At 40.8% G+C, this 24,984-nt stretch overlaps 2 protein-coding genes across 2 annotated transcripts; one reads left to right on the forward strand and one right to left on the reverse strand.

Moving 5' to 3' along the window:
- The first annotated feature begins 1,740 nt into the window (after nucleotides 1–1,740).
- On the forward strand, nucleotides 1,741–16,785 carry gig2e (grass carp reovirus (GCRV)-induced gene 2e). Its single transcript, XM_031732268.2, has 5 exons — nucleotides 1,741–2,180; nucleotides 6,807–6,810; nucleotides 10,206–10,612; nucleotides 13,989–14,011; nucleotides 16,157–16,785. The coding sequence occupies exons 1-5, from the start codon at nucleotides 1,764–1,766 to the stop codon at nucleotides 16,644–16,646; spliced, it is 1,341 nt and encodes a 446-aa protein (XP_031588128.1). The 5' UTR covers nucleotides 1,741–1,763; the 3' UTR covers nucleotides 16,647–16,785.
- A 1,288-nt stretch (nucleotides 16,786–18,073) lies between these two features.
- LOC116314303 (dynein, axonemal, light chain 1) lies at nucleotides 18,074–24,160 on the reverse strand. Its single transcript, XM_031732279.2, has 8 exons — nucleotides 24,063–24,160; nucleotides 23,585–23,623; nucleotides 22,872–22,981; nucleotides 22,629–22,684; nucleotides 22,496–22,551; nucleotides 21,727–21,853; nucleotides 19,353–19,493; nucleotides 18,074–19,268 (listed from the first exon to the last, which is right to left on the reverse strand). Exons 1-8 carry the CDS (start codon nucleotides 24,063–24,065, stop codon nucleotides 19,219–19,221), a joined length of 582 nt encoding a protein of 193 aa, XP_031588139.1. The 5' UTR covers nucleotides 24,066–24,160; the 3' UTR covers nucleotides 18,074–19,218.
- Nucleotides 24,161–24,984: the final 824 nt, after the last annotated feature.

Consider the following 24,984-nt stretch of genomic DNA (forward strand, 5'->3'; position numbering starts at 1 on the left):
TTATTGGGTGTATTTGGCGATTGAAGAATATCCCATTTCTTTGCCTCGAGGTTACTTTTGCAGTTTGCTGTTTGTTATTGTCCACTTACACTGTGAAGTTCTGCCTGATCAGTTTCACAGCATTTGGCACATCACAGTTCATCCTGCTGCCGCGATCAGCCATCACAATAATGACCTCGTTCTACTGGCAGGCCTACAAGCTCCTACCCTAACGTTGCTTTCACCATGTTTGATGGATCATGTGCATGCTTCTGTCTTTCTCCATACTTTTCTCTTCCCATCAGTTTGGTACAAATTCATCTTGGTTCCATCTGTCCAAAATTATTTCTTTTTTAGATGTTTTCTGACTGAATCTGGACTTCCTGTTCCTGAGTACAGCCAGTGGTTTGCACCGTCTTGTAAACCCTAAAGTTTTTCTATTTCTCTATTTTTGTTCTTTCAGCCTAGTGATGACCTTGTATTTGGAAGCTGTTCACTAGAACTCTGAATACGAGGTCCAAAGAGATGTGAAAGAGGCAAACACTTGGAATGAACTCCAGATCTTTTAGTCATTTAATTTGTCATGTTGGAGCAGGCCTAACCTGGCAGTGAAACTGCTCCTCCACACTATCTACTACTTTTGGGCCTCTAAAAAAGGGGGACTGTGTATAAAGATATCTGTCATTCCTAAGCAGTTAATACGATACTTCTGTTAACCTCCTTGAATTAAAGCTGAAGGTGTGCACTTTAATTTTACTCAGATCTTGATTTTTAAAAATCTTGACTGGATTTAAAATCCATTGTGGTGGTTTACAGAGGCAAAATTACAAACGTGTGCCATTTTCCAAAAGTCCAGGACTGAACTGTATGTCAGCCATATTCCCATAAGATGTTTTATGTGGTGAGAAATGTAAGAGAGAACACAGCAGAGCAATGGAAACTTAAATAATGGTAGGAATGTAGTTGGACAGGTGATTCCCGTTTGCACATTTCCTTCTGATATTTCTGACTGCCTGTAATTTGTCTTACAGACCTATAGAAAAATATACATTTTGAAAACCAAATTTGTGTTAATCATAAATCTTTCGTGGAGGAAAAGAAAGTTCTCGTAAGCCCATTTTGTCAGATAGACCCTGGGTGGTGTGCAGTTGGTTCTCAGGACTGAAACCTATAAAAACTCCTGCACAGACCACACCCAATAAATAACATCATCTACAATATAAAGTGAAGGACGTAACAATGTGCAGAATGTGAAACAGCTGATAGAAGGATGTCTATTTGTGGTACTTCCTCCTGAAGGCTGAAAATTGTTATTTAAATGAAGCAGACTGAGACACAGACTGCACTTTTAGATGAACCTGGAGAGAGGTACGTGAACTCAGCTTTTCTTTTTTCTTCAAAGTCTAGATTTTCACAGATAGTTCTGTGGACATAAAGTGCCAATTAAAGTCCAGTTAGCTGCTTATTGACTAATCAGCTTTGTGACCCTTTCAGATGAATTGTTTATTTCTAGAGTTTCAGTCGTGATTTAGAGTTTATCAGCGTACAGAAACAACATTAGTGAAGGGTACTAATGACCTCTGTCAGAGGCTTTAAGGTTAACTTTACTTAAAGATTAATTTAAAGTACAGTCAAATTTCTTTTCTTCTTCATTTGACATATAATAACAATAAGCCTTTTTGAACAGTAACCCTTACCCTGTTTTTGTCTTAATTTGATGATGCGGTCATCATAATAACCCTTCTTCCTACAGGGACATTGACACCATTATCAGAATCTAAAAAATGAGCATTGAGAGGAGTCAAGTGGACTGTGAAGGACCAAAAGATGGTAAAACCTATGTCATGTACCATGGCACAACGAGGGCAAATGCTCGGTCGATCCAGTCTTCAGGTTTTCGCCAGTCTTCGAATGGGATGCTCGGTCGGGGCGTGTACCTCAGCAGGGACCTGAAGAAAGCGAGTCGCTATCCCATCGGTCACCCTGAGCATGACAGGGTTGTCATTAAGGTTCAGGTCAACGTGGGAAAGGTCATCACCATCAATCGCCAGAATCACCCACTTCAGAAGACTTGGCATGACCGAGGATATGACACCGCCTGGGTACCACCCAAATGTGGGATGGTGACAAGTGGCCTGGAAGAGGACTGCGTCTGGGATCCCAAGCAAATCACAATCCTTGAGACCATTGAACCAAAATCTGTTAGGGATACTGGAGCTGGTTCAAGACCGATCTCAACTTACTACCTCGCAGACCTCCCAGAACATAATTACTACGACTCAAATGATCCTGACGATGATTTTTTAAATGAGGGATTAAGAAAATTGGACATATTTTGGGATGAACTACAGGTAAGTTCCAGAAGCAGTTAATATTGTATTTTGGATATTCAGAAGTGTTTTATATATTTTGATGTTTAAAAAAAGAGACATTGAGTTTTGTATGTGTCATTGTAGGCCAGAAAGACATCAGGCCGAAGTAAACGCAGTCATGATCATCAAGATTATCAAGATTATCAAGATTATCCTTGGTCCGTGTAGCCTTTGAATGACACTTTTTGGTTTTGTTTTGGTGTGTCTTTCTTTTGGGGTAAAATACAGGCTTGTGTGTCTTTTTTGTTTAGTTATTAATGTTACGACCCGGCTCATAGCCGCAACATAAAAGAAGATGGATACCGGATTGTGGGATGAGAAGAGGCTTTATCTTAAACTGGACAACCAGGTTGGCTAAAAAATGGCTGGTGCCACTAAGGCAAACACAACAAAAGAGATGGACAAAATGGTGAAAGGAGAACTAAACTGACCCTGAACAGAAACACAAACCTGAACACAAATAACCACGAGCAGAAAACAGATGACGGTTGGCAGCAGGGAAACACACGGATGAGACATGGTGGATACACAGATGGACCAGCCCAAAAAACTACAAAGACAGAGGACGCGACTTAAATACACACAGGGAAACACAGGGAGATTGCACACAGGTGGGGAACACAGCTGGGAATAATCAACAAGACGAGACAGAGGTAAAACTGAACACACTCACATGAGACGCAGACCGTCACAATAAAACAGGAAACGAGAACAAATCCTTAAACATAACATAAAACAAAACACTGACAACATTAAATCATAACATTAATAAAACCTTTATTCTATTGTCAACTTTGCCTCCCTGTCTCCCTTTTCAAACTGGATATTGTTATCTCTGTAACATGAATTCAATATTTATTCATATTGAAACATTTTTAGTGTGTAAGGTAAAGACCCTACTATCTAAGTGAGAAAACCCCATCAGTGAAGCAGGACTTGGTGACAGTGGGACAGAAAAACTTCTAACTGGAAGAGACTTTTCATACTTTATTCAAAATGGTAAACTTTCATATATTCACTACTATATTTAAAAATAAATAGGAATACATTTCTATCTGATCAGACACTGTATAACTTGGTAACACAAAATATTTATAAAAATGCATAAAAGTAAAACAGTTGGAGACATGAGCACCACAGACATGACGAAACTAAAAAGACATCATAATCTTAAAAAATATAAAATCATTAAAAAGACACATAGGGGATCTTGTTCTTTTTAGGAGGCATGGGTTTGTCTTTTCATCTTAAAAAAAAAAAAAACTCTTGGAAAATGTAAAATAATACTCAGAGACATTTGAAAGTGTAAATACAAAGTTAGCAGTAACCTTAGAGTTGCAGTGATCGCATTTATGGGAAATATGTCAGCCATATTCCCGTAAGCTGGTTTATGTTGTGTAAACGTAAGACAGCCTGCAGCAGAAAATGCAAACGTTTGCAAATACAGCAGGAATCTGGCTGGATGGGCGGAGCCTGCTTTGATTCTGAATGAGAGCATAAAATTGTCATCTACAGCACATAAAACCTGGAGTCATAGTGAAGACCTTTAAATTTTAAAGATCATTTTTAAAGATCAACACCCTGAAAACTAAGGACATGGTCACTGACTCCAGGAAGTCATGCCCCATCCTGCACTAACAATAGTAAATGGTGCCAGCAGCCATTGAACTGGTGGACAGAAGTATTTGGAGGGTAGTTTTTGATGTTCTGCCCTTTGAGTCACATTTTGCTGCTACAAAAAAAAAGGTCCAACAACGGCTGTGTTTTTAAGGAAATTGAGTTTTTTATGTTTCATCTGAAATGATGATACATTTTTAATCTGTTCTGTTTTGTAGCATTGTTTGGTACGGTAATCTGTCTCTTTGTCACGGGACTGAACAGACTCAGGCTCTTAGAATGAAAAGTCAAATTTTCAGCTGTTTCCCTCAGGTCGTCAGTGTGAAGTGCCTGCAGTGAAGACCCCGAGACAAAGTGTCTTTTATACCTGCTGTTGTTTCCAACACTGTCACACACAGCACTTCCTTCAAGAGTCAAGATTCAAAGATTCAAAGTGTTTATTATCATGTGTCCAAAGAAAAAAAAGGCATTTCTCTGTGCAATGAAATTGTTTCTTTGCTGTCCACCCACAGATGCCGATTAATATTATTGCGAAATCAGTTTTTACCCCGGTTCTTTATTTGTCGAGGGATCCAGAGATGGCACCGGAACTCAGTAGTTATTTTTACAAAATCTTTATTCATCTTTATTCATCTTCATTTAAGCATGCACTTCTAGAAGGGAAGACGAGGCCGGTGTCCCTCTGAAACAATCTTCCCCCTTTGTTAGTCACAGCCAGCTTTATAGAAGCAACCCCATCATAAATCCCCCACAATGTGCTGCAAACTCTGTGTCTGTGTCTATGTGCACGAGCACGTGAGTGCCTGTGTGTGCGCGTACCCACGTGTCTATGTGAGTGCACGTGAGTGAGTGTGCATGTGGATGTGTGAGTATATCAGTTAAAACACTGTGGGTGTGTGTCTCTTCCTAGGGGCCATAAATACCATCTCCCCTCCAGACCACAGTTATCAAGTTAAATATTGAGACCCCCACCTGGGTATGCCCTGAGGAATTTCCACTTAACATTAACTCCTCTTTGTCTTACTTTCACAGTTCAACTGGGGAGGGTCTCCTAAGATCCACTCCTAAGTTCATGACACAGTCAGGCCTTTATTTATATCCAGGGCAGTGTCAGTGTCTCTACCATAATTCTACATTCTATCTTAAAACATTTCTAAACTCTAAAACAAACTAAACATTCCTACATGTCTAAACTCTAAAATAAGCTAAACATTTCTACAATATATGCAATAGAAATAGAACAGATGCAATTCAAATAGTAAAAATAAATAAATGAAGACTGGAAGGGAGACAAAAATATTGAATATTGAAGTCTGAAACAGAGATGTGTGCAAAAGAGCTGTAGCTTAATATGCAGGGTGACCTGATGTGCAAAAAATTATTATTACTGTTCAAAAATAGGTCAGCTGTTCAAGAGTCTGATGGCAGTGGGGAAGAAGGAGTTGTTGAGTCGGGATGTTTGGATTTCGCAGTTATGAACCTCCGTCTCGAGGGCAGAAGTGTGAACAGTCCTTGTTGGGGGTGTGTGGGGTCTTTGAGGATGGAGGCAGCTCTCCTCTGGACTCTGCGATGGTAGATGCTCTGCAGAGAGGGCAACCGGGTCCTGGTGATGTTCTCCGTGGTTGTTATCACTCTCTGCAGGCGTTTGTGGTCCATAGCAGCAGTGCTGCCGTACCATGCAGTGATGCAGCTGGTCAGGGTGCTCTCCACAATGCAGCTGTAGAAGCTGCTGAGGATCTTGGCTGACATCCCAAATTTCCTCAGCCTCCTCAGGAAATACAGCCACTGCTGAGCCTTCTTGACCAGCTGTGTGGTGTTCAGTGTCCAGGTGAGGTCCTCACTGATGTAGACGCCCAGGTACCTAAAGCTGCTCACCATCTCCACATCAAGGCCCTGGATAAACAGCAGCTGGTGAGGCCTCCTCTTCTTCCTCGTGTCCACTATCATCTTCTTTGTCTTGTCAGTTGTCAGTGTTGAGGGTGAGGTTGTTGTCCTCACACCATGACACCAGACCGGCCACCTCTCTCCTGTAAGCCGCTTCGTCCCCTCCAGTGATGCCACCGATCACAGCGAACTAGAGGATGGGACTTTCTTGTAGCTCTTGATAAAACTTGGGCTGTTCTATCAGTTTGTTTTTTTCAAATATCTGTGTTGTTTGATGAGTGGACATGCAGCAAATCAATTTCCCATTGGGGACAATAAAATTATCACTGACTATTGTTATCAGTTCTATACGCTGACCCAGGGTTTCCCAGTCACCTATGACGCACAATCATAAAAGAAGCGCTGTTCACATCATATGACCCCATCACACGCCTGGTCTGCCAACAACAGGACAAAGTTATCATTTTAAAAAAACTCTTTTTTGTAAAACAAACAAACAAACAAAAACAAAACAAAAACAAACAAACAAACAAAGGCAGTATAAACGTAAATCTGTGTGCCCTCTTGGGGAAAAGTAAAACAATGAACCTTTCATCTGAGTCTGCCACTCTTAACCGACACCATCCAGTCTGACTGAAAGTGAAAGACAAAGAAATCTGCAACAGAAAAATGACAGTTAAACATGGATTTACAACAGGTTCAACGACATGACAGGTAGCTTATTGTTAAGCAACAAAACAAACACACAGGTAAATTCATTTTTGAATTCCACTTTAATAAACTTCATTTCAAACCACTCTGAGACATTCTTCTTTCAGTTTTGTTTCACGTGCTGTTGTTAAGTCCCTCACTTTAGGCTATAGCCATTATTTACTGGGTGTGGTCCTAAAGTGAGGGACTTAACAACAGCACGTGAAACAAAACTGAAAGAAGGATGTTTCTTTTTACACAGAGCAGAGTGAAACACAGACTCCATTCCTGAATGAACCTGGAGAGAGGTAACCACACCTAATGAATACCATCTTATGTGTCTGAAGGACAAGAGAATGTGCAAGACATGAAACGAAAGTGAAACATGGACAGGTGACTTAATGTTTGAGAAACACAGGTGAGTTATTTATTCCCTTTCCACCCTTTCTTTGTTCTAGGTCTCATTGGTCTTCCTCACCTAGACCACCTTGAAGGGAAATTAGAGCATTTTTTTAGTTGATTACGTAATTTATCAGGTGAGCTTGATACATCAGGTTGTATGTGAGGAGCAGGATTTTGAATTCTGGATTTAACAGGAAGCCAATGAAGGGAAGCCAAAACAGGAGAAATATGCTCTCTCTTTCTAGTCCCTGTCAGTACCCTTGCTGCAGCATTTTGGATCAGCTGAAGGCTTTTCAGGGAGTTTTTAGGACATCCTGATAATAATGAATTACAGTAGTCCAGCCTGGAAGTAATAAATGCATGAACTAGTTTTTCAGCATCACTCTGAGACAGGATATTTCTAATTTTAGAGATGTTGCGCAAATGGAAGAAAGCAGTCTTACATATTTGTTTAATATGTGCATTGAAGGACATGTCCTGGTCAAAAATGACTCCAAGGTTCCTCACAGCATTACTGGAGGCCAAGGTAATGCCATCCAGAGTAAGAATCTGCTTAGATACCATATTTCTAAGATTTTCAGGGCCGAGTACAATAACCTCAGTTTGATCTGAATTAAGAAGCAGAAAGTTAGCGGCCATCCAGGTCTTTATGTCTTTAAGACATTCCTGCAGTTTAACTAATTGGTGTGTGTTACCTGGCTTCATGGATAGATAGAGCTGCGTGTCATCTGCATAGCAGTGAAAATTTATGCTATGTCTTCTAATGATGCTGCCTAAGGGAAGCATGTATAATGTAAACAGAATTGGTCCTAGCACTGAACCCTGTGGAACACCATAATTGACCTCAGTGTGTGAAGAGGACTCTCCATTTACATGTACAAATTGCAGTCTATTAGATAGATATGATACAAACCACTGCAGTGCAGTACCTGTAATACCTACAGTTATACCAGGGAGTCCAGTGCTTTTGATTTGAGGCTCTCTTTTTTAGGTGAGCCACAGTACTCAGGGTTGAAAACTATTAACAAGATAATCGACCTCTGTAGGAGTAGAGTTCAGGTAGTTGCTCTGCAGTGTGTTGGCACATGGAAATGAAGAAGATAAAAGTGGAGGAATCATATTCTTAAAGCTCTTTTTCACTAGTACCTACTCACCTTGACTCGACTTAAATCAGTTCTGGTCATGTTGATGTCATTTCTGTGAGAAATGAACACCACAACAAAGAAGCACGTTGAGGTGATGGTAAACCTGCTGCTCTTCTTTTTGTGAGACCACGTACTAGCACCTAATAGAAAACCCCCCAAAAATGAGCCGAGGCATACAGAACCAACTCGAGTAGGTAGTAGTGGGAAATGGTTATTAGTTACAGCACTTTCAGAAAGACATCTGCTGTAATGAACTGTATACCCCACAGCACAATTAATTTTCTGTGCTATCTGTCAGAACAAATGTGTGACTAAAGAGACTGATGGGTTCTTTTATATTTTGAGAGGACCCAATTTAGTGTAATAATAAATTGTATTCAGGCTGTCATTTTCAGCATCTGCAGCTTCACATAAATGCAAAGTTAGCAGGAAACTTAGAGTCACAGCAGGAGCTAGGTATATGGGAAATATATCAGCCACATTCCCCTAAACTTTCATTGGTCCAAACGTAAGACAGTCTGCAGCAGAACAATGGAAACATTTGCAAATACAGCAGGAACCTGGCTGGACGGGCATTTCCTGTTACGTGTTTCTTTTATAATTTTTTGATAACCTGTTATATAACACATCTGCATCTGAACAAGAGCATAAAATTATAAATATTAAAGAGACAAATTTCCTTTAATATCACAAAACTTTTATGGAGGAAAATTGGCCAGTTTGCCAAAAGTTTCACTCTGGCTGAAAACACCTGATCTGTGTGTTGCTGGGTGGCAGGAGTGAAACTCACACACTGACCACACCTAGTACATATTGTCTGTAACCTAAAGCAAAGGATTAGCAACAGCACATGAAACAAAACTGAAAGAAGGACGTCAACTGTTAAAAGAAGCAGAGTGAGACACAGACTCCATTCTTGGACCAACCTGCAGAGAGGTATGTTTACAGTATGTTTACAGTGAACGTTCTCAGTACTGTGTGTATGAGGATATATTTAGACTCAGCTGTGAACTTCCTGACTGATAAAAGCAGATTTATGTCAGTTTTATCAGGACTAAATGATCCAGTGAGAAACTGCAGAAAAATGTAACTTAGCAAACCTGAGCTAGTCTTAAATTGTACTTAATGGCAAACTTTTCAATGAGTTCAGTGTTCGAAAACTGTCATTTGAAAATGTATGATTGTCTTTTACACCTATCATATTTACATTTTTGATATAAAAACATGACAGTATTTTGGTATCAGCTGCTCAACTTTAAGGTCACACTTTTTTAAATTTCAACTCAAGCAAAAATGTATTTATTTGTAATTTTACTTTGAGTTAATCAAAGTAAAAAGTAATTTGGTTCTTAGCAGTTTCTAAAATGATTTAAATATATCCTCAGATGAACAGAAAATTAAGTGAAACTGTACAGTGTGGAAATCTAACTACACTCTATGATTCAGGAGCTCGTTGAGGGGTCAGAGGTCAGACTGTCATTTATTCTGCACTTGATAAGATTCAACCACAGCCTTTAATGCACGGGCTTTTTGATCAGTGGGACTCGAGTAAAAATCTTTCTGGATGACTTCCTAACAGGACCCAGAGAGTCCGAGTAAACAGGGTTCTGTTGAGCAGGTCGTGACATCGACTGGTTCACCAGAAGGGTGTGTTCTGTCCCCTGCTGTTGGTGATTCTGTACACAAACCTGTGTCGGAGCACACTTGACAGTAAAACCATTTTAAAGTATGTAAATAACACGGTTATTGTTGGTCTTTTGCACGGCAGCAAAACCAGCCATGGATTTGTTGTTGAGCACTGATCACTGATCTCCAGCTCAACATATTGACAAAGACATAAATGTTGCTTGTTTTTAGAAAGAAGAGGCTTCCTTCTCTTTTTCTAATTGTACTGTCATGAACTTTGACCTTTAACATGCTAACTGAGGCCTGTAGGGTCACCTGGGGTAAATTTTCTTGGACGTTCACTGAGGAAAATTCTTAATTTTATAGCTAATCTTATCTGTTTTGTCTTATTGGCACTGATGTCAGTAACTCTTTTTTCAGGGACACTGACACCAACATCTGGATCTGAAAATGAGCTTCCAGTGGGCTGAAGATGACTTTTTGCCTCCAGGCGTGACTCGAATGGACCGTGAAGGACCAAGAGATGGTAGAACCTACGTCATGTACCATGGCACCACCAGTGAGAGTGCTCGACTGATCCGGGCTTCAGGTTTTCGCCAGTCTTCGGACGGGATGCTCGGTCGGGGCGTGTACCTCAGCAGAGACCTGGAGAAAGCGAGTCGCTATCCCATCGATCATCCTGAGGATGACAGGGTTGTTATTAAGGTTAAGGTCAATGTGGGAAGGGTTAAAGCCATCGATCGTCAGTACCACCCACTTCAGAAGAAGTGGCATGAAGAAGGATACGACACCGCCTGGGTGCCGCCCAACTGTGGGATGGTGAAGAGCGGCCTGGAGGAGAATTGTGTTTGGGACCCGAATCGAATCTCAATCATTGGCACCATCAAACCAAAACCTGTCCAGGATGCTGGAGGCAGCGCATGGGGTTACAAGTAAACTCAGAGCAGGTTCTGATTATTTTGTATGTTCAAATGTATTTTTATATATTTGGATAAGAAATCATAAATTGACATATTTTTGTAACCATGTCACTGTAACCTGAAAAATAAACGTGCCATAGAAATGACTTTACTATTGTGTTCACTGCAATATTCATATGTAAATAATTAATTATTCCATATTTTTATGCATAAAAAACACCGAAAACACATCAGATGTCTGAACTGAGACATTTTACTGTTTAATAAAAAATATTGTTGGAATTTGATGACAACGACACATCTAAAAACAACTGGGATGGAGGAAACAAAGGCCTAGAAAAATACATGGGGCTAAAAAGAAACAACTAGAGCAACAGTTTGCAACATGACTGATATAAAAAAGCTGAGAGTTGCAGTGGATCTAAGGAGCAGATTGCCTGGTTCATAAAAAAACAAAACGTGGCCACCAGGGGGCATCGGTTAGAATGAAACTCCTTTATTGAAATTGCACTGACACCATGCTTTATACTGAGTATACGTATATATACAGTATGCAGTTGGTATAAAGTTGGAATTCAGTGAATTAATCATCATCAGCTTAAATGCAAATTCTTCTGCGCTACACTTGAAGTAACCTAAATCTGACCATGAGCACCAGAGCTACTGTGCACCAGCACAACACAGTGTTTTACTTTGAATTCTCAACATTAAAGCAAACTAACCTGTTTATCCTGCACAAAACTGCTCTGTATTTTCATGCAGTATTTCAATAACACAACATTAGTATAGCTTAGTTTGTTTCACAGGACAAGATATAAAAATCTGAGTTAATCAAAATGCATCATATACAAATCTAATGTGATTAAAATGATGACCTAAGCTTTAAATCTGCAGTTTATCAAGTGTTACTGAGCAGATCATACCCTTACATCTAAACTCTCTTTTTCACACACACTGTGAGATAAACTGAACACAAACAGTTTGTGTGTTTGCTGATGATTGTTGAGCTGATAGAAACACTGCATTTGAAATAACCTGACACGTTAAAAAAAAGTCACTCCCTTTATGCTCGCTGCTCTTCAGTAGAATTGGATGCCACCAACAGTCTCCTCAGGCAGTTTTGATTGGCTGTCATTTAACAGCAGATACAGTGGCTTGCAAAAGTATTCGGCCCCCTTGAACTTTTCCACATTTTGTCACATTACAGCCACAAACATGAATCAATTTTATTGGAATTCCAGGTGAAAGACCAATACAAAGGTGTACACGTGAGAAGTGGAACGAAAATCATACACGATTCCAAACATTTTTTTACAAATAAATAACTGCAAAGTGGGGTGTGCGTAATTATTCAGCCTCCTGAGTCAATACTTTGTAGAACCACCTTTTGCTGCAATTAACAGCTGCCAGTCTTTTAGGGTATGTCTCTACCAGCTTTGCACATCTACAGACTGAAATCCTTGCCCATTCTTCTTTGCAAAACAGCTCCAGCTCAGTCAGATTAGATGGACAGCGTTTGTGAACAGCAGTTTTCAGATCTTGCCGCAGATTCTCGATTGGATTTAGACACCAGACAGGTCAGGGATAAAGTTACTGAGAAATTTAAAGTAGGCTTAGGCTACAAAAAGATTTCCCAAGCCTTGAACATCCCACGGAGCACTGTTCAAGCGATCATTCAGAAATGGAAGGAGTATGGCACAACTGTAAACCTACCAAGACAAGGCCGTCCACCTAAACTCACAGGCCGAACAAGGAGAGCGCTGATCAGAAATGCAGCCAAGAGGCCCATGGTGACTCTGGACGAGCTGCAGAGATCTACAGCTCAGGTGGGGAATCTGTCCATAGGACAACTATTAGTCGTGCACTGCACAAAGTTGGCCTTTATGGAAGAGTGGCAAGAAGAAAGCCATTGTTAACAGAAAACCATAAGAAGTCCGTTTGCAGTTTGCCACAAGCCATGTGGGGACACAGCAAACATGTGGAAGAAGGTGCTCTGGTCAGATGAGACCAAAATGGAACTTTTGGCCAAAATACAAAACGCTATGTGTGGCGGAAAACTAACACTGCACATCACTCTGAACACACCATCCCCACTGTCAAATATGGTGGTGGCAGCATCATGCTCTGGGGTGCTTCTCTTCAGCAGGGACAGGGAAGCTGGTCAGAGTTGATGGGAAGATGGATGGAGCCAAATACAGGGCAATCTTGGAAGAAAACCTCTTGGAGTCTGCAAAAGACTTGAGACTGGGGCGGAGGTTCACCTTCCAGCAGGACAACGACCCTAAACATAAAGCCAGGGCAACAATGGAACGGTTTAAAACAAAACATATCCATGTGTTAGAATGGCCCAGTCAAAGTCCAGATCTAAATCCAATCCAGAATCTGTGGCAAGATCTGAAAACTGCTGTTCACAAACGCTGTCCATCTAATCTGACTGAGCTGGAGCTGTTTTGCAAAGAAGAATGGGCAAAGATTTCAGTCTGTAGATGTGCAAAGCTGGTAGAGACATACCCTAAAAGACTGGCAGCTGTAACTGCAGCAAAAGGTGGTTCTACAAAGTATTGACTCAGGGGGCTGAATAATTACGCACACCCCACTTTGCAGTTATTTATTTGTAAAAAATGTTTGGAATCATGTATGATTTTCGTTCCACTTCTCACGTGTACACCACTTTGTATTGGTCTTTCACCTGGAATTCCAATAAAATTGATTCATGTTTGTGGCTGTAATGTGACAAAATGTGGAAAAGTTCAAGGGGGCCGAATACTTTTGCAAGCCACTGTATAGCCTATGGGAGGAGGTTCAGTTCAATTCAATTCAATTCAATCTTTATTGGCAAATTTCATGTCCATAAAAACAAGACAGAGACACACACACTATAAAAATAAAATGTAAAAAAACAAACACAAAAATAGTCAAAAACAAATGTGCACTAAAACAACTTAAAACGAAATGTACAAAATGAAGGAAAATATAAAGAATTGACACTAAAGTTTCTAAAAATTGACAAACTGACTGCTGGACCCTCAAAGTTAATATGCGGGGTTCTTCATATACAGGAGATACATCCAGCTGTTTCATATCCAGTTCTGAGTCACTGGCTTAAGAAGTGGTCAGGAAACTAGGTTAACGAGCGGCAGGTGGTTAATCAGTCCAGGTGTGCAGGTCAAGGGTGGGAACCGTGATGAACTCCGCCCAGACAGACAGAAGACAGGGGAGACAAAGAGAGAGAGAAACAATATCAAAACATGTGGCCAAGAGTGAGCGAGCTGGAGAGACACAGGGACCATGACACTCTGACCAATAAGATCAGACTGGGTAACCTGATTAAAATCACTGGTCAAACTTCAGAGAGGTCTCAGGTCCAACATGACGTGTTTAGAGGCAGCAGTACCAAGATAGAGTGCATTTGGAGTATCTGTTTGGTGGGGCCTGGCCCCGCTGACTCTGTTAGGTCATGCCAGGTGTGGGGGGCCTCTGGATCTCTCGGGCCAGGGTCTCCTCCATGCCTGCTTCATGTCCACCAGAGATTGGCACATGCAAAGATATAAAACTATCAACACTAAAAAACAAAGAGGGGAAAAAAGCTGTCAGGAAATAGACAATGACATAAAACAGACAAGAAAAATGACACAAACACAAACTGTGCTCATAGTCTGTGTTAGGTCACATTTTACATGTCTGTGCACACAAAACAATTAAAAATATAATTTAAAAACAATGCTCAGTGACCAGAAAAAGATGTAAAGCAACACAGCGATGAATAAATTAACTGCAGGAAGACATAACGAGACACTCTGGAGAGCCATAAAACAACACAAAGAGATCAGTGTTGATGTCTCTGCAAACAGACGGTCGTCACTCTACAGAAGGACATCAATGTGATGATGTTGATCCTTAGAGTCACAGTGATAATGGGAAATATGTCAGCTTATCCCTGTAAGCTGGTTTATGTTGTGCAAACGTAAGACAGTCTGCAGCAGGACAATGGAAACTTTTGCAAATACAGCAAGAAAACAAGTGGACTGGAATTTCCTGTAACACGTTTCCTTTTGAGTCTTTTGATAACCTGCTGTAGAGCTCATCTGCATCTGAGCAAGAGGATAAATTAGAAATAATAAAGAGACCAATTTCCTTTAAAACCTTAAATGTTTCATGGTGAAAAACTGGAAAGTACCAAAATTCCTGTTCTGCCAAAAAGTCCCTGATCTGTGTGCTGCTGGATGGCAGGAGTGAAACCTAACTCACACTAAGTACCCCAGTACATACTGCCTATAACCTAAAGTGAAGGACTTAACGGCACGTGAAACGAAACCGAAAGAAGGATGTCTATTTATGGTATTTCCTCCTGACGGCTGAAAAAGTCCTTAAAAGAAGCAAAGTGAGACACAGACTCCATTTTTGGACCAACCTGCAGAGAGGTACGTGGACTCAGCAAACACACTTTTCTTATTATTTCCTTAAAAAGTCTGAATGTTTACAGTAAACGTTGTCAGTACTGTGTGTATGAGGACATATTTAGACTCAACTGTGAACTTCCTGACTGATAAAAGCAGATTTATGTCAGTTTTATCAGGATTAAACGATGAACTTTTCAACTGTGTGAAGGTCCAGAGAGAAGCTTTAGGAAAATGTGATTCAGCAAACCTGAGCTAGTTTCAAATTCTACTTATTGTGAAACAACTTTTCAGTGAGGTGATGATTCCTGAAATAAATGTGAACATTAAACAGAACATCGTCACCAGGTTTTCACAGCTACATGGACAGCAAGCCAATTCAAACTTATTCTATTACATGTTCATTTTTCCATTAAAGACAGTCAAATTAAGTCAGTAAGAGCTCCTGACCTCTAAAGCCAGACACTCATCTTTGGAAAAACCTAAGAAACTCTTGGGAAGGTTTATCTTTTGTTTGTTTTTATTTTATCCTGTCCTGCCTGCCAGATTTTGCAGTCAGAATTATAATCTGAACACACCGTTGGTTTTGCTGTTCAAAGAAAAGGAAGAAATTAAAAAGGGGGAATAGGGGAGAAAACAAGAAAAAATATAATAAAAAGGACAGAGCACAAATAGAAATGCACAATGTATTGCCAACTGCTGCACCTGTAAGAAAAAACACCTGAAACACAAAAGCATGAAAATGCACAGATACATAAATGAACAATATTCTTGTGTGTGTGGGAGAGAGCGGTATGACCCAGGAGCAGGAGCCCAGGCACCCAAGAACTACCCAGCACCCGGCAGAGCACTCCCTGTCCACTTGTTGATAATGAAATGATAATCCCCAATTTGAGAGATAACAAAAAAATTATTCAATTCATTCTCATATTCTCATATCGTCAGATCTGATGCAACACAACGAAACACAACACCTGCCTGGACTGGAAAGTATTTAGGATTAACCACAGTTATTTTATAATTACTCCCCATTTAATATAACCCACTATTTTATAATTCAGTCTTCTTATTCTTAATGCTGTGATCATTTCCTGCAGAGACAATCACACCAACATCAGAATCAGAAAAATGAGCTTCCAGTGGGCTGAAGATGACTTCCTGCCTCCAGGGGTGATACGAGTGGATTGTGAAGGACCAAGAGATGATAAAATCTACGTCATGTACCATGGCACCGACAGTGCGAGTGCAAAAAGCATCCTGATGACAGGTTTTCGCCGGTCTTCGAAGGGGATGCTCGGTTGCGGCGTGTACCTCAGCAGAGACCTGGAGAAAGCGAGTCGCTATCCCATCGATCATCCTGAGTATGACAGAGTTGTCATTAAAGTTATTGTCAACGTGGGAAGGGTGATCGTCATCAACCATCAGGACCACCCACTTCAGAAGACCTGGCATTACCATAACTACGACACCGCCTGGGTGCCGCCCGGCTGTGGGATGGTGAAGAGCGGCCTGGAGGAGAATTGTGTCTGGGATCCGAAGCGAATCACAATCATCGGCACCATCAAACCAAAACCTGTCCAGGGCGCTGGAGGCAGCGCATGGGGCTATAGGTAAACTCCAGGAGCAGGTTCTGATGATTTTGTACGTTCAAATGTATTTTTATATATTTGGATAAAATAAATGACATGTTCTTCTGTAAACGCGTCACTGTAACCCGAGGAATAAACGTGTCATTAAAGTCAGTTGCTCTCTGTGTATGTTCAACACGATTTTTATATACAGTAGAACCAGTTATATATGAATATATGAAGCCAGGTGAAACAAAATAAACTGAGTTTAACTACAGTTATGTCTTAAAGACATGAAGGCCTGGGCGACCTGTAATTTTCTACTTGTCTTTAAAACATTTGGCTCTAAAAAATCAGAAACACAGTGTCAGCACAATGAATTATAGCTGATTTTTAAGGTGAGAAAGACATTTTCTCTTGTCTTAGTGGAAACATATTAACTTTGTATGACACATGATCTTTCATTCTGCAGCTTCGTCCTTGAGCTACAGAAACAAATGAAACACTGTTTTTCACTGATATGATCCAAGCCAGTCTTACACTGTGGCTTTCAAGGGCGTCAGGTTACATCAGGTCACACTGTGCTCACACTTTAGTATCTATCATGAGTAACAATAATAATCTTCCCAAGATAAAGAAGCAGCTTTATGTAGCAGACAGGACTTCATCAGTGACTTCAAAGCTGAGCAGTGTTTATGAGACTTCTGATGAGAGGCTGTTCATCCATCCTTTAAATATCTGTAAACACGTCTGCTGTTGAACACAGACCACACCTCACACTGTTTAAATGCATCCCTGACTTGAGTTGCATGTGGACGCTGGCAGCACCTGCAGTTTGATCTGTGGTAGATAAACTTTCACCTCATGCGTTCTTGTTTATAAAGTGGGTGTAGCTGCCAGTGTTATTAACAGCTAGATGCCTTTTTGATGCCAGTTTTGCAGGCTGTGACTCACCCTGAAAGACACAGCCGCTCACAAGAGAGCGTGAAATGAAGAGGTAGTCAGCGATCACCATCTGGGAGGTGGTTTCACAGCCCAAAGTCTCTGAGCTGACTTCATAAATCCAGCTTTGCACTTCATAATTGTTGCATTATTTGCCTCAGTGCCTGTATGCTTTGTGAGTAATGCTCAAATACTAAGAAATTAGTATTTCTATGTGTTTATGCTGCTGTGACAGCCTCTCATGATTTGATTGGATTCATATAAAACACCTTTCACACATGCACCGCAGCCTGAGCATTTCTGCATGTTGGAGCTGAAGTTGAAGTCCAAATGAGTTAAATCAGACATTAAACCTAAAGCTGTCAGTTTGCCAGTGAACGGTCTGAGTAACTTTGATCACGGTTGATGAGAAGAGGAGCTCACGATGCAGTCAGAAACGATAAAACAGCACCACTAACAGGCTGATCGGTGGTGCAGAGTACTGGGTATGTTCTGGGCGATGGTTTGTTGTCTGCTGTGAGTAAAGACATGTTACATCAACAATATTTATTAAATCATTCCAAGGACCATAATAATGTACAAAAATTAAATAACTTAAAACACATGAGGTTACAGAGACAGTGGTGGATAAACGAGCAGGAAACACCTTCTTCTTCTTCTTCAGATTTGACTGGTGAAGCTTTGCAGCCTCTGCGGTGGACACACACCGAGCAGAGGAGGCTGATCTGAGGCAGCAGCAGAGCGTAAACAAAGATATTCCCTTTGTTTCCTATCAGCTCACCTTCTGAGAGGTCAGCTGATATCAGTGCACAGCAGGACGCCACTATTGGCTGGATTGTGATTGACACATTTGAGAGGTTGCTCACTCCAGAGTCAGTGGGCGGAGCCTCACCTGGCCCAGCCTCACACTCCCACATCGACATCCTCTGATACATGATCAACCCTGTGAGTTGTTTTTAGAACTACGACGTCCACGTTAGTGGGTTGTAGGGGTGGCAGTTTCAGAAGTGGTTAAGCTCAGGCACTAAAGGGGTCATTTACAGGTCACATACAGTAACCAATGAAAGGCAGGCGGCACGTTTGGAGACAGCCTCTGGTGGACATTAGAGGAACTACAGCTCCAGTTTTCAGCCTCGAAAGGCTGGAGTCCAGCAGCACTCGTTAAAGAGTGGCGTTAACTATTTAACCATTAGTGACTCTTCCAGTGTTTAGTCTTCTTCTATTATTACTCAAACAGCTGCTGACACCACTGCTGAGCAGTAGTTTTCCTCGTCTGATGTAGTGTCTACTTTATAAAGCTGGTTTTAGTCCAGTGTGATGTGAACGTGTTGTAAATGTCACGGAGGGAACACAGAGTTCAGTATTTACAGCCAGAAACACCTGGTGTGATGCTAACAGTCTGAGAACACAGATAATTTGATGCTCTTGTACCATCACAGTTAACAACAATTAGCTTTAAAATCCTTCCCAGTCGGTCAGTAAAAGGCTGTAATCAGCTTTTAGGAAATTAGCTTTAAAAAACTCTAAAACAAACATTCTTGATTTTTTGTGCTTATTGATCTACAACAAAGTCTGTGCTGTCATAAAAAATGGTTCATATAAAGGAAAGCACCATAACAAACCACAGAAAACTCAAAAAAAGGAGGAAGACTGAGGAAACAGAGGGCTCACGCCTCTCAGCTCTCTCCTTCTCCTTCATCCACTTCCTGCTTGATGACTGGAGTTCCTGAAAAATGCAGAAGAAGAGATCAGTTATCACTGCAGACAGCAGCTCGGCACTATGATCTGTTCCGCTCTGAGACACTCGTACCGTCGAGTTTCTTCAGATTAGGGAGTCTCTTCGTGGCCTCGTCCATCCACGTCCCCTCGGCCGAGTGTTTCTCCTCCAGAGGATTTCCGACAAACACGAGGTCAACGAGGCACGGCAGCTCCGCCAGCCTCACAAACTCTCCTGCAACACACACGAAACACAACATTCACCACAGCAACTTCACAAATCAACAAGTTAAAAAACAATGTTGGATTCAAGAAAAATAAAAACTTATTTCACCTAAAGAAAACTTTCACAGTAGAACAGACAGCAGGGGCACCGGCGCTCTATAGATACGTTAGTAAATCTTAAAACATGGACTTCAGTAAATATCAGGCGACTGTCCTCCATGTTGTTCTACAGCTGATAGCGCTCTGCTCGATTATAAATCCCACTTTAGAGGACCACGACTGTCATCACCAGCTGCAGTCCAGCATGGAGGAGGAGGAGGAGTCTGTCTGACCGAGGGAGCGTCCAGAATCAGATCAGCCTGCTGGTGAGCAAACAGGAAGGCCTGGAGCTCGATGGTTATTAATAATACGATAGAGTTTTAATGCGACTGCACAGCAATGTGCCATGCTGTGGGTGTTTCACAGAGGGAAATGATACAAGTTTTACTTTATGAGTAATGCTCGAATACTATGAAATGAGTATTTTGATTTGTTTTTGCTGCTGTGACAGCCTCTGGACGCTATAAACACTATACAGCTTGTATGAAAGGCAGATTTCAGTCAGTGAACATAATCAGCACCACCTTAAATATAAACTGATGTAACAATAATTCACCACAGTGCAAGACTGAGGTCACCAAAATCAAAATCATTCCTGCCTGTGTCCATCTCCCTGTCAATTTTTGTGATATTTATTTATAATCACATCTGCCAACTGTGGAGATTCAGAAGTTCTTTATTGCTGCCATATAGCCTGCATTATTATAATTGCATTAATAACATGTTTTGCAACATTATTTGATTAGTAATATTTCTTACAGGGTTCATATTGCATTGAATATGTTTGTCATCACATTCATTCTATACACAGTGCATATCTGTGCTTGTTTAGAGTTGATGTTCCATCCAAGAGGGTTTTAAGCTTCACTGGTGAGAGTGTCCAGGTGATACATGTTGAGGGAGGATGAGAACATAGCAGGTTGATTGCATGCATGCTTACAATACATAAATCTAGCAACAGGCCTGAGCGAAGGCCCGAGTGTCTTTGACCTTTTTGTAACCGGCTGCCCTTTTACCTACTTGGTAACAGATGACTGGAGGCGATAACCAGCCCTCAGACACCCTGAAGGCTTAAGACTATGACTTTGCATGAAAAGTGTTATAGAAAAGAGAAGTTACATGTCTGTTTATAGTTATTAGAGATGTACAAGATGTAACCTTGTCTGTAAACAATGACTGTACATACTGTATTTTTGACCTGTATTTGACGCCATGGGGGGGGGCGGATACCCCATTGCTTTAAAAGTGTTCTCCACATGTATTTTTAGCAGAGAGAGAGAGAAGACTCATGCTGTAATTTTTTGTTCTGTATTAATAAACTCACCGTTTGATTGCACTTTTCTGGGGCCTCCGTGGTTTGTTTCACTGCTCTACATTGATCGATTTCGCGACACAACTCTGGATATTTATTATTTGGGGATTTGTATATATTGTGTTATTCCTTATATCTTAACATATCGTATTGTTAAATAGTCTAGCCTGTTTTTGTTAATGTTACTGTACTGAAGCAACTGTAACCCACATAATTTCACCGGGGGATTAATAAAGTATGCTGATTCTGATTCCTGTAAACTTTATCGTATCACTGCAAACTAACCAGTTCGGTCTGCACTAAACTGGCTGTATGTTCATCTAGAAAATCAGTAAAACGAGTTTGTTTTGCAAGAAATTTAACAAAAACACAATTCAGAGAAACATAATGTTTCTCATTTGATTTATAAACTAAAGTAAAATGAATGAGGCCATTACATGTAAGATCTAGCAGTCCTTAGTGTAAAAATAGTCTCTTATCTGCCTCTCCTGTCCTCTTTCATCTTCCTCCGTCTATCTCACACATTTACATTTTTCCTCTCCCTGGAAAACAAAGCAACTGTTCATTTAGCTCTCAGACAAACTGCAGACAAAGTGTGTGTGTGTGATTATTGTCGAGCTGTTTGAAAAGCTGCATTTGAAATCACCTGACACTTATATAAATATTACTCCATTCATGCTCGCTCCTCCTTTAGCTAGCTAAAGGTGCAGCAACAGCAACTTTACATCTGCACCATGAACCCGTCACAGCGATGAAGGAAAAAGGACCGCGGGATGTTTTTGTTTTCTTATTCCTTAGCAAGCATCACCACACCTGCTCTAACCCTGCTTACCCCAGTCTTTGACCAGGTTGTTCGACATGTAGAGGACTTTCAGGTTCTTCAGGCACTGGATTCCCTTCAGCTTCTCTATCTGGTTATAAGAGATCCACAACTCCTCCAGTGTGTCACCTACAGCCTCCTGCTCACACACACACAAACACACACACACACACACACACACACACACACACACACACACACACACACACACACACACACACACACACACACACACAATGTAAAATAATTCACAAAAAATGGATCCAGATGCATGAAACTAAACTTCAGCATACAACCAGTCCTGGAATTTTTTTTTAAAAAAACCTTGGTTTTCATTATTACTATTACTTTTATTATGATTGTTATGATTATGAATGTAACAAAAGAATTTCCCAAATTTGTGATGAAGAATCATCTCATTATCTTATTATTCATGTGACCTCTTGCCAGGTTGTTGATGATGATGTTGGGTTAAGTGAAGTCAGATAACAGACAGATATCCTGGATCTGTTGAACCTGTGTCGTAGGTTTCAGGTCACATGTTGACGCTGTCATGTTAATAACGTTTGGATAAATACAGAGTTTTTGGTGGTAATATTCTTTTTCACCATGAAAAGATAAAGGAGAACATTTTGTATTGGTGCTCGTGTTTTGACAAATCTAAAGTGCTTGGAAACTTTGGACCCGGCAACAATTCAGTTATCATGTGTCTTAACTTGTGGCCGTGCATTATTTGTCTCACCCACGTCCCCAGGGCGCCTCAGTGTCCCGTGTGACTCACCAGCCCTGCGAGCGACTTGATGTTGTTCCTTCCTAAAGACAAAATCTTCAGGTTCTCTAGAAGGACAAAACATCACATTACAACAACACGTTTCCATCTGTGGTCAGAGTGTGTGTGTGTAGTCAGCACTCACTCAGGCCGTTGAGGTTCGTTATCTTCTCGATGCAGTTTGTGGACAGAGACAGTTTCCTGTAGAGAAAGCGACACAACAACACGTGAAGGATTTGAAGGATGAGTGTTTGGCCCAAACCTGCCTGTGCTACTGTTTTTAAGGCTGTTTCTGGGTGTCCTCCTGTTCTGCTGACCCTCACAGTTTACCACAAATCAGTGAAGTACTTCTGACTTTAAGAGACGGCGTCCTGTCTGCAGCACTCACTCGCAGTTTTTCAGCGTGGAGAGCGATGCGTCCATCTTCTCTATAGGAGGAATCTGACCATACAGCTTGATGGCTTTTGCCTCGCTCCGTTTCTCGCCTGACTTCTCCTCCTGCTCACACACACAGTCACAAACATGTACACACTGTGGCAGCCAACATGTGAGTCTGGGTGGTGTCGTTCTTGGACATTAAGGTGTCTGAATCTGCAGAGCTGATTGTGGACTTCAAGATGAATCCTATGACTGTCTCTCCTGTGGCGGTAAACTATTTTGTGTAGCAGTGTAAATATCTTGGCACGCGACTCAGTGATGACCTTCAGGTGGACAGAAAAGCATAATGCTCATAAAGACCTTTAAATCTTTGGACTATCTGCATTCTGAACTCAGAATGTTGACATTATTTTTCAGAGCTCTGATTGGTCTGATAGGCAGTGATTTCATACCTGATCTTGGACTAGTGCTGCTGGGAAGCAGGTTAAGGTCTGCAGCATTGGTAACCATGGTGATATAAGACTAAAGTTTTCTTAATAAGTCTCAAAGCCTGTTTCATAGTACACTGCTGTCTCTCTGAAGGAAATTATTTTTCCATGTGTTTTATGTGATGTTTTGTTTGATTTACATCATTGATTGATTGGCTGAGTGAGTGAGTGAGTGTGTGTGTGTGTGTGTGTGTGTGTGTGTGTGTGTGTGTGTGTGTGTGTGTGAGTGTCTCACCCATTTGGCCAGCGCGTCTTTCACAGTCATTGCTTTTGCCTGGAAACATCAACATTTAGACCAATCAGAAACATGTCTGATGTCTGGGTTAAAGTGTGATGATAACACAAACAAACATTCTGGTTTGGGCTAACATAACAATATGAACCATCTTAATATCAATAATAATAATAGCTCATTATAGATTTTTAATGCTGGGTTGATGCTGACTCTTCACACACAGCCGAAGCAGGGATTAATCCAGCTTCTCCTTCAGGACTCTGCTGCTGTTATCCGGCTACTTAACGAGCTAAGGAGCTAATTAAAGTTAGCCCGTGTTAGCCGAAGGATGTGGCGCTGCTTCGTGTTTTCGGGCCGGTAAAACGCTCAGACATAAAGTGACTCCGAGCTTCTATCAGTTTTTAGAGGTACCATCACTCAAACAGCAGCTCAAAAACAGCAAAAAGCTACAAAACCAGCCGAAAACACAAACACTCACCATGTTCGCGTCTGATGTCCGCTGCTGTTGCTATGGTACTGACGGTGACCAGCTGCGCATGCGCACTGTACTTGATCCGTATTAGAGGCAAAATTTAACTAGAAAGAAATAAAATTAATGTGCTACATGTCGTTGTTGACCTGATAAAATCAAAGGATTGTTATTCAAGATTATACTATTCAAGACTGTAGCAGTAATAGTACTAATAGTGATAATATAAATCACTCTAGCATAAAAGGACAGTTCATTTGTTCCCATTTCTTTAGTTGAACTTACAAAAAAAATGCCAAAGATAACAGTTTTACAGGTATAAATAGCATTTTTGCCTCAAAAAAGTAAATCCCAAAGCCAAAAACGTGGCTTATCTCAGTTTGGTGTGCAGTATGTTCTTAAAAAAATGGGTAAGCTGGACAAGTAGAAGGAAAAAGATAAAGTGTCAGGCCTATAACAAACTATCTACAGCAGAAGAAGAGCATATGAAAGTCATGCCCTTAAGAAACAGGAACAAAAATCCAGATCCTGACAAACGACATGAGAATTGCATCTGGACCTTCCGCTGATCCATGAAGGAAGGGAAATGTTTTTGTTCATTTTGTTAGTATGTGAAGAGGAGGTCAGGAGAGAGGTATGACAGTGAGGGTCTACATCCATATTTAAAACACAGTGGAGGCTCTGTCATGGTTTAGAGCTAAACTGTAGTGGGTGGTGTTGGAGATCTTTTCAAAATGGATGGAACACAGAAAAGTTCATTTTGATCAACCATGCAGTGTCATCTGGGAAGCATCTGATTGCTAACAGCTTCATTTTTCAGACAATGACACCAATGCAGTAAAATCATATAAAATATAAAAACACACATTAGAAAACCATCAGTCATGGATTTCTGAAATGCTTTTTTAAAAATAAACAGCTGACAAGACAC

The sequence above is a fragment of the Oreochromis aureus genome, linkage group 4, assembly GCF_013358895.1.
Source record: "Oreochromis aureus strain Israel breed Guangdong linkage group 4, ZZ_aureus, whole genome shotgun sequence".
In the NCBI taxonomy this organism is placed as follows: Eukaryota; Metazoa; Chordata; class Actinopteri; order Cichliformes; family Cichlidae; genus Oreochromis; species Oreochromis aureus.

Coding starts and splice junctions, on each gene's coding strand:
- LOC116314303 (XM_031732279.2), bottom strand. Junction 22,685..22,871: donor TCCACGCTGAAAAACTGCGA/GTGAGTGCTGCA, acceptor CTTTCTCTACAG/GAAACTGTCTCTGTCCACAA. Junction 19,494..21,726: donor CAACCTGGTCAAAGACTGGG/GTAAGCAGGGTT, acceptor TGTGTGTTGCAG/GAGAGTTTGTGAGGCTGGCG.
- gig2e (XM_031732268.2), top strand. CDS start 1,764: ATGAGCATTGAGAGGAGTCAAGTGGACTGTGAAGGACCAAAAGATGGT. Junction 10,613..13,988: donor GCACCATCAAACCAAAACCT/GTCCAGGATGCT, acceptor CAAACTTCAGAG/AGGTCTCAGGTCCAACATGA. Junction 14,012..16,156: donor TCTCAGGTCCAACATGACGT/GTTTAGAGGCAG, acceptor CATCAGAATCAG/AAAAATGAGCTTCCAGTGGG.